This window comes from Egretta garzetta, unplaced genomic scaffold (genome assembly GCF_000687185.1).
Source record: "Egretta garzetta isolate BGI_Z169 unplaced genomic scaffold, ASM68718v1 scaffold246, whole genome shotgun sequence".
Lineage (NCBI taxonomy): Eukaryota > Metazoa > Chordata > Aves > Pelecaniformes > Ardeidae > Egretta > Egretta garzetta.
Genome location: NW_009259976.1, coordinates 2,050,649 through 2,065,823, shown reverse-complemented (window position 1 = coordinate 2,065,823; position 15,175 = coordinate 2,050,649). Strand labels below are relative to the sequence as shown.

The window sequence follows — 15,175 nt, the reverse complement described above, 5'->3', positions numbered from 1 at the left end:
CCGCAGAAACCCCCTTCACAGGGGGGCGGTTTGGCCCCCGGCTATGGCTGCCGAACCGGCGCTTCGTGCCCGATGGGAAGCACGAGAGGAAGAGATGGCGGCAAACTGGGCTGAGCAGCATGGGAGCCCGGGTCCCTGTCCATGCAGTGACACATGTGAGCGCGTCCCAGAGCTGGACTCAGACTGGGCCGTGTTTTCCTCCGGTGCCTTACCCATGGGGGCCTCCTCTCCTCTCACACGCCTCATTTGCAAGTAAAGGCGCTTCCGTCAGCAGGCAGATGCCACATGCCTTTCTCCCCACACCCCCACCCGTCCCCCCCCGGCCCCCCCCCCCAAGTTTGGGAACTACAAATGCAAATATTTATTCAAAAGAAAAACTATAATACTAAAAGCACATCCAACTGCCATTAAGGGCAGCACAGCGTTACAGCTGGGTACAGTTAACACTGAGGTCTGAAAAAACCCTACACCTCAAACCTAGCCTCCAAACCACCAAAGATTAGAGAGTTGTTTTTAGAAGCAGCTTGGGTTTTAAACTTTAAGGATTGCATTTCAGACTTTCAATAGCTTCGCTTCAATCACAGATTTAATCAGGTGAGCAGAGCTGGTTAACAGCCTGCTGCAGCATAAACATTCGCTCTCTCAGGAGCACTCGGTAGCAAGGATGGAGGCAAGTCTTTCTCTAATCCAGCTTTCCATTTTCAAACCAGACATACCCAGTAGAAACCAGGGTGTGGTGGGGTTTTTTCAGATGAAGCTTTTCAGTCCCTGGCTCAGCCCAGGAGCAAACTTCTAGCATGCAATGTTTCTAAATGATCTGGTCACAACAAGGGAAAAAAATGAGCAGAAGATACTTTCAGTGGCCAAAGGCTTTCATTTAAGTACCTGAAAACACAACTTCATAGTTCTTCAATGGGAAATAATGTTGTTTGCTTTGGGAAAAACCATTGGTATTTGACAGGGAGTTACAGTGGAGTTGCTCTATGCACAACCGAGCGGGCAGAACTACGCTACATTCCAAATCCAGCTACAATTTACCTAAATCAGCTATGGGAAAGGGGAGAAAGGAAGGGAGGCAGAGAAAACAGGAACGGGAAGAAAGGCTGTGAGCAATCACAAGTTTAAGAAAACAAAGGAAAAAAAGAGCTGCTCAACAAGCTACACGAAGCAGAACATGCTATGAACATGTCCTCTCTCACACTGCCTGAAGCTGGACCCCCCCAAAATGTGCCCTGGTTCACTGGTTGGCAATCGAGTCACCCGATTCACACTCTGCATCGAGCACCAGCTACTCTCCCATCCACGGTAGACACAGACTGCTCTACCTCCTCGCTTGCCCAAACTCAGCCTTTGCTTTCTTAAATACCAACATATTAAACATGCCCCCTCCCAGGATTTGCACTCTCCCCTCTTTAACCCTCACCCCAGGCTCCCCTGCCCTCTCTTCTTGTTACCTGTTTGCCTACCATGCCTACATATGGAATCAACTTCAGCCCAACTTCAGGGGTGTTACAAACCTTTAATCAACCCTTAGCAGTGGCTTTATGAATGGGGGCAAAAAATGCAGCAATGGAGATGCACAGGGTAATGATCCATTCCCTACAGCCTAGGGCACGGCATATGCCCTAGAGCCACGTACATCCAATTATGGGCCTGAAAAAAAGGGGAATCCACACAGTAAAGGGTTTTTGGCGGTGAGCTAAAGCTCGCTGAGCTGCTGAAGTTGGCCTCCACGACACATTTTCTCCAAAGCCTGGACAGCAGTACCAGCTACCCTCGTCGACCGTGCTCAACTGTTTTAGCCCAAATTGCTGTTTGAGGTGGTTTGCAGTGCACACCCCAACGTCCCAAGAGGCAAGAGGGTACGTGCCCCTCCTCGGCAGCCCTGCAGCAGGGAGCCAGGAGGGCTGAGGGGAGGCAGCCTGCAGCAGGGGGACGCTGCAAACAACTCTGGCAGGGCTGGCTTATGCTGCCCCAACACAATTCGCAAGGATTGCTTGCCAGAGACCTTCAAAATCTCTGCAAGTTTAGGGAGCTGCTTTGGGAGCTCCTAGAGGCTCATTGTGGCTTTAAGCAAAATCGTCTCTTTTTTTTTTTTTTTCCCGCCCCGAATGTACCAGTTCAGAAACACTATCTTGGCATTTACAAGGCACTGCATTTAATCCTATTGCAAACTATTTTGTCTAAAACAGAGTTTTTAAAAAAACCCAGACCCCTAGCTCTGCACTTAAAAATAACTTCTAGGGCAGCACAGTTAAAACAGCACAGTTAAGATGGCTTGTTGCTGCGGCTTGTCTGCGCTGAACGTTGCCTGCCTTCACCAGAATCCAAGCCTGACTTTTTGCGAGCACAGATGTTTCTCTTAAGGCTGGACACTGGCATTTGTGTTGCTGAAAGGGGAGAGAGAATAGCCTGATCCTAATGGTCTTCCTCCTACAGATACTTATGCACCCACCTTAGATTTCCTATAACCTCTCCCACGTTAAGTGCTGGCAAAGAATATATAAATATTTACTGAGGTCGATCCATCTGAGAACACCCTTGCTGCTCCCAAGGTGCTAGCTTACCAAATTCCACAAGGTAATTAATTGCTTCTGTGGACCAAAATAGCTTTGACAGAGGTCTCCAAGGCCAGCACCTTCTTCTTGGTGTTTGACTTTGGTGATTTGTCCGGATAAAGCTGGTGTAAACTGATCACGCAGTTAATAACAGCCCACTTCACATGAAAGCGATCCGCTTGGGTGGGAAGAAGGGGAGATGCCGGGCTGACGTGGACCCGCATGTGAAGGCAGATACAGAAACTCCGGCCACACTGCTCCGGTCTCCATCCGAGCGCTCTACTAAAGGGAAGATCGGCTGCGAGATAACGGATGTTTATTAACAAGACCCTTGCCACTGCGAAAGCATTTAGCCTTATTTGCCTCCAACGTTTGTGCGTGCTTCCCTTTGCGGTATTCGGTTCCTGTACACGTGGGGAAATCTGCCTGGTGCCGTGCGTGTCTGCCAGAAGGAAAGGCCACTTGGAGGGCCCCTCCATTTCTCATGGAGCACCTCACACCAGTCCCAGAGGCCCTGGCGTGGCTAAAGAGAAAGACCCGAAAAGGGGTGTTGCATGAGTTTCACTCAGAACAGCAAGTGCAGTCCAAAGTCAGATATTTAAATGCGACTGTCTCCGTAAGGAGGGGCTGGTGGGAAGAGGTGTGCCTGAAGGCTGACTTGCAGAAGAGGAGGGTTTATCACCACTGGGCAAGGAGACAGCCCCACATGGAAACCAGCATTTAGATAACTCACAGAGGAGCTGGCCGTACGGCAGCAAAGCTCTTAGCTTGAGGGTCACTGCCTGTTTCGTTGAAGAGAGTCCCCATCTCTTTGGATTAACTAGAGGGTCAGCCTGGAGTCTGAGAGCTAAACCCACCGCAAGACAGGGCCGAGCAAGGGCCTCCAGATCTTGCAGACAACAGGAGAGAAACACCTGCACGCTCCTCCCACCCACCTCATTCCTCCACGTCCTGAGCCAGAGCTGGTGTATGATTTTCTGCCTCAACAGACGAAAATACTTCCTTTTCTTCCTGTTCATCCTCCTTCTGCAGAAGAACAGAGTTTGGCTCCAGGAATGCATTGACGCAGGACTCTATGTCAAAGCAGTTTATAACCATGGGGGTTCCTCAGTTCTGCTTTATATAAGCCAGTCATAATTACGTGTTTATAATACAGGGAAATGAGCATTCTTGGCGAAAAAATAAGAGACCATTGAGATTCTTATGCCACAGCCATAACCTTAGCATCTGAGCACTTGGTACTGACTGCAGGACAGCAACTGCACATCAAAGGGAGCACAGTGGGGTCCCAATCCCGCACGTAGCAGCATGCCTTCACGTAACCCCATGGCTCACCAGAGCCAGTGCCCAGCAGCACACTTCACGTGCTCCAAACTGCAGGACTTGAAATGCTTTCCATATTTAGATAGTAAATGGGGCTTTTTTAAACATACTGCCCCAACCCCACTCACAGCATGTTTTGGGAATGGGGTTAGCCTTTGGACTGAAGAAAGAAACCCCTGTATATTCACTAACATAGAGGAAGGAAGGTTCAAGCTCCAAAAAACCATCAACACCAGCCAGCTGCCTTGCTCTCCAGGAGAGAAACTGCCCTCAAGCCCTCACAGGCAGTGGCAATCCTGGCTCAGAGAAGAGCACAGACCAAAAATCAGACAAGACACAAGATACAGCGAGAGAGGAAGATGTGCCGGCAGGGTGATGCACTGAAGGGGACTGCAGCATCCCAGTTCTGCACCCACTTTGGGTCCAGATGCATCAGGGCACCCTCAGAAGAGCAAGGCAGCCTTCAGGGTAACCCCCAGCCTCACATCCAGCTCCATCCTGGGGCGAACACTTCCCCAGCCCCGTCACGCATCATCAGGGCACAGATGAAGGAACCCACACAACTGAAAAAGAAAAAATCCCTGGGATGTCTTTAACGCTAAAAACACGTATCGGTCATCGGTGCCTCTTGGGCTATTAAATCAACCACTTCTTAAGGCGAACAGAGTCTAAGAGTGTCACACTTAGAAAGGAAAATAAGCTGACGCAGTCTCTCTTTTCTAAACACAGAAACCAACCAAACATACATCTTAACTTTAAATTCCCCTCCTTTCCTCCGCCTTAAATCCACAGAGGCTCAACTATACCTTGTTGACTACTGAACTGCCAAATTCCAGGTTTTAAATTAAAGCTGGCTTTGAGCTAGAAGAGCTCAAAAAAACCCCTTGAGACCGCAGAATGACCAGCTATTTTTTTCCCTTTTTGTCATTTTATAATTTTACGACCTGATGTGTGGTGTAGTCAAGAAAGCAGCAATGTAAAAATGGCCCTTTTTGCCCAATATATCTGCTCCCTCTGGAGCTCTGAGTCACACCGCCTGATTTAATAGTAGTGAAAATTTGTTTTTAGCACTGCAAAGCTTGCGGAGCTAGGGAGAGAAAGTTGGAGCCTATCCTGACTCCACTACCAGTGCCACAAATCAGCAACGCAGCAAGTAACTTTCCCAAAGCACTGGGAATGCATTAAAAAATTGGCAGTCGTGATGAAGGGAGCGCAGCGGCCGAGCCCACCTGAGTGGGAGAATTGCACGCTGCCTGCATAAATGGCTGGGCTCATTGCTTGTAACGCCCAAATGAATAAACTACCGATCACCTTGGCAAGCCCATCACATGGGAAAGTAACCCAGCGAGCAGCTGCGATGCCTGCCTTTAAAACTGTAGCTTGGAGGCCCCAAGGAAAACCAGGAGGGAAGTGGGTCTCGGCAACTGGGACCGACAGATGGGTCCACCTGAGAGGCTGGCAGAGGGCTCTCACACCAGATTTGATGGTAACTGGCCGGCCTCCCTCGGGGAGGTCAGGCTACAGGACTGAGTTGCTCCTCCTGCCCTTAAAATCCATGAGGAGACATTTTACACCCAACCAAGCCCGGCATTTGCACGGCATGGCATAGGGATGCACAGCCACGCTGCCACATGCACCACGAGGACAGGCAACAGCTGCTAGTGGCCAACTGCTGCTGGGACACGTTAATCCAAAAGGCAAGTCCATCACCATGCTGGGCTGGAGCAATAGGGCTGCATTGGCACATGGCCATGCCCAAAGCCTGGCCGTCATCCCTGGAGGGGCTCCGGACCTGGCTCTGGCTCCCTGCAGGCTCCCAGCACCATGGCCAGCATGGAGCCACCTCGGATGCAGCGTGGCTCACCCACAACCCGAGCAGGCAAGAGCAGGGGTCAGCCTACAGATTCATACCAGCTAAGTCTCGGCAATGCTGGCTCATCTCCTCGTGCTGTGTCCAGACTAAAAAATACAGCCGCCTCTCTTCCTTGGGGTATAGTCATTTCTAGACGTGGGAAGAGCAGGGATCCTATTGGAAATGAAGGGGGCAGCATAAGCAAATTAATCTAGTTAACTTGGAACTGGCTGAAATGTTTGAGAGGAAAGAAGGTACTTAGTGAGCAAAGGACTTGTAGCACTGTGATGCAGGGCAGAGTGGCTGGGAACAGATAAGACTTAGAAGACAGGACACTTAATTTCTGTCAAAATTTCAGAGTTATCCTGTTATCCCACCAGCCCACAACAGCTCTCGCAAGGCTGCTGTACAACACTTGCAACATGCAACCTTTCCACAGCAAATAGGCAAGCCTCTTTGCCTGCCTGGAAACGCGCTTCACCGTGTATCCACTGCTGTTCTCACAGAGAGAAAAAAAAAAAAGGACCTCATGCTGTTCTACGAGATTTTTTCCAAAGAAACCCAAAAGAGGACTCTGCTGGAAAAGTGTCTGTGCAATACCGTAAATCTCAGTGTACACAGAGATGGAAGCTTTTAAACACTGCATTTCATGTGGCGTAATTCTAGGCAAATACTGCGTAGCAAGCAACCTACAAATGCAAAATTCCGAGTTAAAATGCCTCACCCCCCTGAATTCAAGGGCTGTGACTTCACACAGAGGTCTGGATGCCACCCTGGATTCAAGAGGACTCCTCTAAGTCTCATTATGTGAGAGTCCCTCTCCCATCCCTTTGCAGGTGTAACCTGTTCCCCCAAGGAAGAGCATCCCCACCCCACATCCCCCTTCTTGCTTTTGCACTCCAAAGCAAACAGAAACGTTACAAGCAGTCGCCCCAGCTTCCAGTCAAAAGGATGATTACCTGTGACACTGGACACCCGGGAAACATCCTGAGCCTGGGTGGAGCGGTTGCGACTCTGTTGCCTGCGCCTGCTTGTCGCCGACCTTGTGGTCCGAACATGAACTTCGCTCACTTTGAAGAAGGCCACCATGAAAGGCTGTTTGTCGTAAGGGCCATCTCGGCCTATAAGGCCTGCTTCTCGAGGATTTACGCTGAAACCTTGAAATCAAACAGAAAAGTGAGTCTTAGAGAAATGGTGCTGTTGGATTGCTCCTTCCAGAATCGCAGCACTCCCATGAGCAGCGTTTCCTTTCTTCTTGCTCACACTCTTCTTCATTTATGACTAACCACTCCCCTCCTGCCACCATGACCTATGGACATTTTTATGACAGCACTCCATCCATCCTGGACAAGAGGCTCCACTGCAGCACCTGGCTCTTTTGGTCTCCCTTTGGCATCTCTACTCTGGTTTAGGCATTGAAGAGGTATGCAGACAGATATATAAAACACAAAGCCCAGATGTGTCATGGAATTAGTTCTGCTGCCCGTGCAACACAAGAAGCAGAGATGGGATTAGGAGACCTCTAGGGAAAGCAGAGGGCAAAGAGATGAGATGCTTTTGTCAGGAGCACAAGGACGGACTCTCAGCCCATTTGGGGAGGGTGAGGCTGGCACTAACATTTGCTCAGGGAGAACAGTGGACAGCCCCTCTGGTCTCACTTGACCCCACAGGTATACTAAATGCCAGCATGAAGCAATAGGAAGAAAACATAAAGTTGGAGACTGGTTCCTATAGAGGAAAGATGTCACCGTCATCTTTTTGGTCACTTTCTGCACATCCAGATCCTCTCCTTCCCCACTGTTTATCTTCCAACACTCAATTTCATGCTCTTTTGCAGTCTCATCTCTCCTTTTCCTCCTTTTGAAGTCTCTGTGGGCTGTGAAATGCTATCATTGCAGCCACCCTTGGAGGGACCAGCCCCACACAGCGACCGCATCACTTCTTCCGTGCAGGGCTCTCGCCTCAGGTTTGACAAGATCCAAGCAGTGATGGCAGCCGCAGCAGCCAGCAGGGCTGCCATAAGCCCACATGGGGAAGCACATACCCATATACCTGCCCTCTTCCCTTTCTCTCACCTCTAAACCTCACCCCACCTGGGATCTCAGCTCCATGCCCCCTTCTACCTCCAGCTCAGGAACCCTACCCCAGCCCTGCCTCCACCACCTCATCCTGGTACTGTTCAGAGACTCCTGACTTCACTCGTGGGGAAAGACATGTCTGTCATGGGACAGCCAAGAAGCTGACAGCCCTCAAGATGCTTTCCTCAAGGTGTTGGCTCTACAGCCCCCCACATCACAACTGGATTCTGCTAGCACCGCTTCTAGACAGCATCCAAGAGACTCGCAAGGTTACAGCATTAACTGTCCCTGTAACCTACCGTCCCGGGTCACCACGCTCAGCTGCAGTCCCATGTTGTGCTGAGGGTTCATCACCCACATGTTACTGGTGGCAGTGACGTCAAACTCCAGCCAGCCCTCTTCCGAGGCCCACACTGCCCGTGTGTCCAGCAGAAACAGGTCAGAGGCCCTGCAGAGGAGAAGCGTAATGACAAGATGGTGATATCTGCGATTTTCTCCCCCAGCTTTCACTGTTACAGTAACAAGAAAACCTGAAATAAGTAAAAGTGATGTTAATAGCTAGGAAAAAAAAAATATCTCCCAAATCTGCCTGGTTTTATCCAGAGTTTTGCCATGAGATGCACATACTTCTGCATGTGAAATTTAGGATTACAAAGGTTCTTCACTGTTTTCAAGGCTGGGTGAAAGCAATCCTAGTCCTTTAGGTCTGGGTGTTTCTTCCCTGGCAAGGGATTTGTAAGCCAGTCTTCTTCCTCAAGAGTGTAATGCTAGCTCTGGCAGGACAGTGCTCAAACTACCAGCGTCTCCAGGCCTTCAGTGGCTTTTGTCAAAGGGGTTTTGTGGTTTCAGCCCACCTTCCATAATACAGATCTACCCCAATTGACCAAAAAAAAAAAAAAAAAAAAAAAAAAAAATCACTTAACAGGCCAAACATTAAACAGTGAAGGAAAATGAACCTCTGAAGGTGTTTTTCTGAGGCTTATCAACAGGGATTATAGCACCTTGTTCCAAGGCTGTTGGTACTCAGTCTCCTTCATGGGCTTCAGCTTCAAATACTGTCAATTCTATACCTTTTTTTGCAGCACCAAATGCCCACCAAAACTCAGTTCAATGAAATCAGCAGAAGCAGCACCCAGAGAAATCCCATGTACATTTTCTCACTGTATTATAGGTATAACTTTCCCGTGCAAGAGAGCTACAATTCCTATCCTTAACCTGTGCCCATCATCACAAAATGGATACCAGGCATCAATCCCATCTTCACCTGTCTTTACCCCCTGGATTTTTTTTTTTTCTAACGATAACTTAATGGAAATGAGAAAACAGGGTACCTGTCCCTTCCACCTATCAAAGGTTAACTTCAGAAAAAAAAAATTTTGATTGAGTTACATTTTATTTTTGGCCAACTGCTATGTCATACTGCCCAGCAGCTTGGTTTGCATGAGATCACACATGGAAAAATAAGCACTTAAGTATATTAGGGCTCCTAGTGTGGCTATTTTTACAGCGTGGGGGCTTTCCTCTGCCTCGCTGGTAGCCGCACACTCTGTGGTTGACTCAGCAGCCTTTCCCACAGGAGCCTTTGCCACTGCTCCTCCAGCAGGAAGAGGGTTCAGGAACAACTCTGACCTTCAACTCCAACAGCAGCGAGTGGCTGGGTCTGGCCAGCTGCTACATGTTTTGGAAACCTTAAGGTTGAAAGACTTGGGCTTTCCCAGGCAGGGTATATAAACTGAAGTGTTGCTTAAAGGAGACCACAAATAGCAGCTGCAGCTGAGACCACTCTTCCCCTCTCTAGGTTTAAGAGAGGAAAGAACTGCTAGATCATTCCTACCTCTGGATATGACTTACACACTGGTCCTCTCCAACGCTTGAAATGGGCTGTATCTGAAAAGGGGGTTTCCTAACACCTGTTCTGACCTCACACCAATTGCTTTTTGATCTCCTGTCCCACCTCACCTCCTCTAAGTGCCATACTCTCCCTCCCCGGCACTCGCCCCCACACAACATCCCACTCGAGCCTCCAGACTAGAGTAACTTTGGCGTTACGTCCCCCCAAACCAAACATGTCTGGCTGCAGAGACACCGGGAACTCTGTAAGAGCAAATCCTCAAGAACGCTTACACCACATGGGATTAGTCAGATCTGCAAAAACATGAAGAGCAGGGCTCAGAGCTTATATTCCCATTGCCTTGTGCTTTGGGAAGACACCTGGACATCAGAGAGCTGTAAAGCCTGAAAGACCATGTGGCATCATCTAGCCCATTCCCCTGAACTCCAGGCAAGATTAACTACATCCACATCACTCCTGAGAGATGTTTACCTGACCTGATCTTACAGATTTCCAGCCTCAGAAACTCCACCATCTTTCCAGGAAATGGAAATGGGTTTCACTTGAAGCATTTTTTTCTTTTACTTTTCCCCATAATATCTAACTTAAATGCCATTACAATCTCCCCTTCTCATTAAAACACCCTCAGTCTTTCCTTGCAAACCACGTTTTATAGACTTCGACTCTTCTCATTGCTCTTTATAGACCCAACTCAGATCAAGATCTCACTGATGCTGAGTACAGTGGAAGGATAATCTTGATGCGTCTCACAGACTATGCCTCTACTCATACATCTCAGGATATGATCTTGGCTTCTTCACAAGACTCACGCTGTTAACTCATCTTGTGATCCACTGTAATCCTTAGATTCATGCTGCTGAACTGCAAAGGACCCAGCCACTTCCTAGGGTGTGTTTACACCACTGATTTTTCCTGTCCAAATGCAATTCTTCTTTTTACCAAATCACACTTTTTTTCCCCCAGATTGAACCTCCATCATTATTAGATTACTTAAAATACAGACTTGCCTTCCAGTGGGTCTCCCCCATCTTAGTGTCCTCTACAAATGTAATAAGCAAACTGCCTGACCAAGGTACAATTCTACCAAACAAGAATGCTCTGCTTTATCCCAGTATGTCACACTCACTTTGGAAAGACCTCAATTCCTTTGTAAAATGCAGAAAAATTGACAACTGGGCTTTCCAATCCAGTTAAGCCTTTGCAAGAAGTTTTATACAGCACTGGTTTTCAGCTAGTTCTGCTATTCAGCTGACTCTTTCATCGTTCGACCGGATGAAGCCAACACTGAAGGTTCTCCCCACAGGTATTGTAGGTCGTAGTAGTAATGCTAGAAGGTAACACATCCTAATACTTTCTGCTTAAGCCTGTTTTCAATTGATGTTTGTCACCCAAACCTCACCAGGCTGCACAAACACTCATATAATTTCCTACTAGTTTTGGTTTTGGAATAAAGGTTTTAAAACCTATTTCCAAAGACAAAATTAGGGGGGAAAAAAAGGAATTTACTCACATAAAGAAGAATCCCAACTATTTAACTTAGAGTCTTTAACCGCTCCTTTATTTTTCCCAAATAGAAACGTTGTATGTCCTTCGTCCTTCAAGAAAATCACCTCAAATTTGGCCAAGCAGTAAGTACTTGAAAATTGCTGGACACACAGGCTCAATAGAGATTCAGAGCTTAGCAACGAAATCATCTGGGCTTCTTGTATGCAGGGAACATACTTTCCCCTCCTTTCCCCCTTGGTAAATCAAACACCATGTATCATGTGAGGGGAATCTGCTCTTCCCTACAGCTGCACGGCCAAGAAGAAATGTCCTTGCTGCTCCTGCAAAAAAGCCGTACGATGTCTGATCTTGGAACAGAGACTGGGAGATCTCCCAGGCTGGCCCCAGGTAGAAGGGAAAGAATATGAGATGGGGAAGTGTGAAGGATTTGCTGCAGTCGTGGGGGACAGGGGAGACCCTGGATAAAAGGAAAAGGTCTGCAGAGAAAAGGGAGTGGAAAGTACTCATGGCCACCAACCACACTTCTGTGAATCAGACCCATTATTCCCGACTCAGCATCCCTGTTGGGAAACTATTGTTATCTTCCTGCACTGATGGCTCACAGAAGGCTACAGCCTGCTATTGCTGCCATTTGCGGCAACACAGCTGCCAACAAACACGGTGACAGACATCAGTGAGGTGAATCTCACACTTCCAGTCTTGGCCCAGTGGCCACAAGGAAGTGCAGCCACAAAACTGTATTTCCCCCCCGTCCCAGTTCTCCTTTCTGAAGACCATGAAAAACACATTTATTCCATTCCTCTCCCACTAGGGCTGCGAAAGAAAGATGGGAAGCATGAGAGCTAAAGCTGCTGCATAGCCATATTTCCACCCCTGATGCTGGACTATTGGCTGATTTTGGCAGGGACCAATTTTGCCATCAGTGTTTGCTTAGCAGTTCCACACTCTATGGCCCTACCTGTTGCAAAAGCTGGAGTGCACACAGCAAATGAGCAGGGGATTCCTGTGAGCCAAAGGCTGGTGCTGGAGAAAGGAAAAAACCATCTGAAAGTGGCCATTAAACCTAGCAGAGACAGTTGACCCTCACTGGTATATGCACCAGCTTCTCATGTGCATGGCGAGAACAACGCCACTAGCTTTGCCTTTTAGCCATGTGAAAATAAGAAATAGTTTAGGAAGCAGTCAGATACCATGCTGAAGAGTGATACACACAAGTAGATGCAAACCCGTAGTCAAAGCAAAATCTGAAAAGTGGACAAAAAGATGAGAAATGGATCATATACCGAGGAAGTCGCATGAAACGAAGTATTGAATTTTGAGTCATTAGTTGATGACATCGATCCTGCGCAGTGTGGTGGGCAGCAGCCTTCCAAAGCACGCAACCCTGTACACGGTCACATTAATGGAAGGATATCTGAAAACTTCAGCATTTTGAGAATAATAAAGCCAAGATGGGACCTGAGGGAAACAGGAAGGGAGCATGAAGAAAGGGGAAAAACTAGAAAAAGAAAGGCTGGAAGAAACACATGAGCCAGCATCGTTGAGCAGAGAGGGAGCAGGCCAAAGGAAGCAGAGACAGTCCAGAGGTCTCATGCCAAAGGAACCCCGCATGTCAAGGACATCACAGGATGTCTGGCACCTGCACAGCAGGACTTTCAAATCCAGTGTACAGAAGAGAAATTTCATCACCAAACCAGGCAGTTTCTTAGCATCCTCTCTGCCTAAATCTGCCTCTGAGTTTTCATACAGCTACTGTCATCTCATTGTCACTATGGTGCCCAACAGTCTCATCTTCATTTTCAGTGTTCTTAACCATCTGGATGAGTTCACTTAATGTTTTCCATAATAAGGTTACTGCAGGCATAATATGTATTAATGTTAGATTATTAAAGGGAAGCAAGTGAATGGGAGAAACTGAAGCAATGAACTGAAACAACTTTCCTGAGACAAGAAAGGACATTAAATGGGAAGATGCAGGTTAGAGATTCCCAACTTGAAAGAGGAGCTCTCTGTTCTGGATCAGGCCCTAAAGTATGGTCTCAAGTCCCAAGAAATAAATGGGAATGTTTCCATGGCCTTCAGAAGACTCTGGAGGAGGACGGAAAAGCAAAGGTCAACAGAGCAATTGCAAGTGGCTGCAATAAACAGAAAGACATACACAGTTTACCAGAGAAATAAGGCCTGTGTAATTCAGAAGGCAGGATTTAGCTCCAACGTCCTCAGAGAGCAAGCTGATTTGTCAGATATAAATATCAAATATAGCTGCTATTCTTAACGCTGGCATCCCAACCATGTACTCAGGGCATTTTATAGGAGAAACAGCTTGCATTTAATTTCAGTGCTTTTTCCCCTGTAAGATAAATATTTTGTTAACTGAAACCTCTGTGTAAACCTTTCAACGAAATGTCTCTGGGTGTTAATTCTCTTTAATTGAACACTAATTAGATTAGAATTTAGTCAAATTAGTAACCAGGTCAAGTGGTTAATCTTAGTTACTACTTAGTGAAATGTTCACATTAAAATAATTTCTGTGTTCTGGGTACACATTACAACATGGAACTTTGCTACAGGAAAAACACCAAAGCTATAAAAAGCTAAATTTAAAGAAGCATCTGTTGAACTGGCTTTTTTACTTTCCCACCCTCCCTGGCCTTCTTTCCCCGACCAGGCAGAAGTTTTAGCAGGGAGACAGTGAGAACAAACAGAAATCTCACCTTCAAAATGACCAAGTTAAAGGTCTCTCACTTTAATTACTGGTCTTGGAACAACATTCTTGGCCCAACTTCAAAGCTCGCAATTACCCAGGTGTTTAAAGGATTGTTATGCATCAACAGCCATTTACCAAAGCATTAATTACTGTAAGTCTCTAAAACTTTCCTCAGCTGAACCTTTTTGTTTACTTTTCTTCAAAGACAAGTTGACATAATAGTCTAGACTGCCTAGCAGCAGTTTCTCAAAAGGGAATTTCGCACAGAAGTGTGTGGGATTTACATTTTAATTAACGCACTTTCTAAATACTCTTCCCTTCTGTGTACCTCAGGAACTGAGTCTTTAGTTTGCATTGACATAAACCTTCTGTAAAAATTATCCTGCAGATAGTAAACCAGCAAGATTATTTGCCCTTATCCACTAATGACGGACTAGCAACTGCACTCACAACTGCCTCAGCCTTACAGAGTTGAACGGAGCGCCACATAGACAAAACTTTGAAATCACAACCTTTTCAAACCTGTAGATCCACCATCTTGAAGTAGATGTATGTGCTACTTTGAATTTAAAAGTATTTATTACTTATAGAACAGACTGTGTGCGGAGCTTGCACAGCATGAGGTACTGCCAACAGATGCAATACAAAACCTTAACAACTTAGTATGTCTAAAAGACCTTCACTCCAAAGATTTTAAATTTAATTAATCGGGACTCTCTCATACAGAGACCCTCAGGTGGAGGAATGCCAGCACCTGGAACGAGCTGCCATGGAAAGCAAAGGCAGTATCTATAATTTTATGAGGAGAGGTAAGGCTCAGTTTAACTGTCCTGAAGAAGCTGAACCTTCTGTGGGCCAGAGGACAAGAAGAGACGTGCACGACTTATAACAGCTCCTTAGAAATGAGGAAGGAAATACTAAGAGCTGTCAGCCTGCAAATGAAGTTACTTCTAAGGTGAAATAGAAGACTAGCAACTGGGCACTAATTTGCAGGGATTGACAGCCAGGGAGGTAAAAGTACTAAACAGAGATGCCAGGACACTATGAAGGGGGTCTGCAATTTGGCACATGCAGAAGAAAGCCATCCTGGATGCATCCAGTTACGGGAACGCACCAGAAGGGACCGGCAGGTAAGCTCGGCTTCTCGCTGCTCACTTACCAGCCCCACATCATCACTGCTCTTCCTGATAAAAGCTCCTCCGTGCTGAAAAAGCTGTCCTGTATCACTGCAGGCATCGCCCCTGGAGGTAAAGTCTGCAGAGGTGGGGGGTTAAGTCTCGTAGGCTCACTGGAAGAGCG

General features: G+C 47.1%; 1 protein-coding gene across 1 annotated transcript in view; it reads right to left on the bottom strand.

Moving 5' to 3' along the window:
- BMP6 (bone morphogenetic protein 6) overlaps nt 1–15,175 on the bottom strand; it is a 26,492-nt gene that overhangs the window by 4,502 nt on the left and 6,815 nt on the right. The window contains exons 3-4 of the mRNA XM_009640394.2: nt 8,111–8,259; nt 6,693–6,890 (exon numbers count right to left, since the gene is read on the bottom strand). Coding sequence (XP_009638689.1) covers nt 6,693–6,890; nt 8,111–8,259 — 347 coding nt within the window. The remainder of the gene's footprint in view (nt 1–6,692; nt 6,891–8,110; nt 8,260–15,175) is intronic.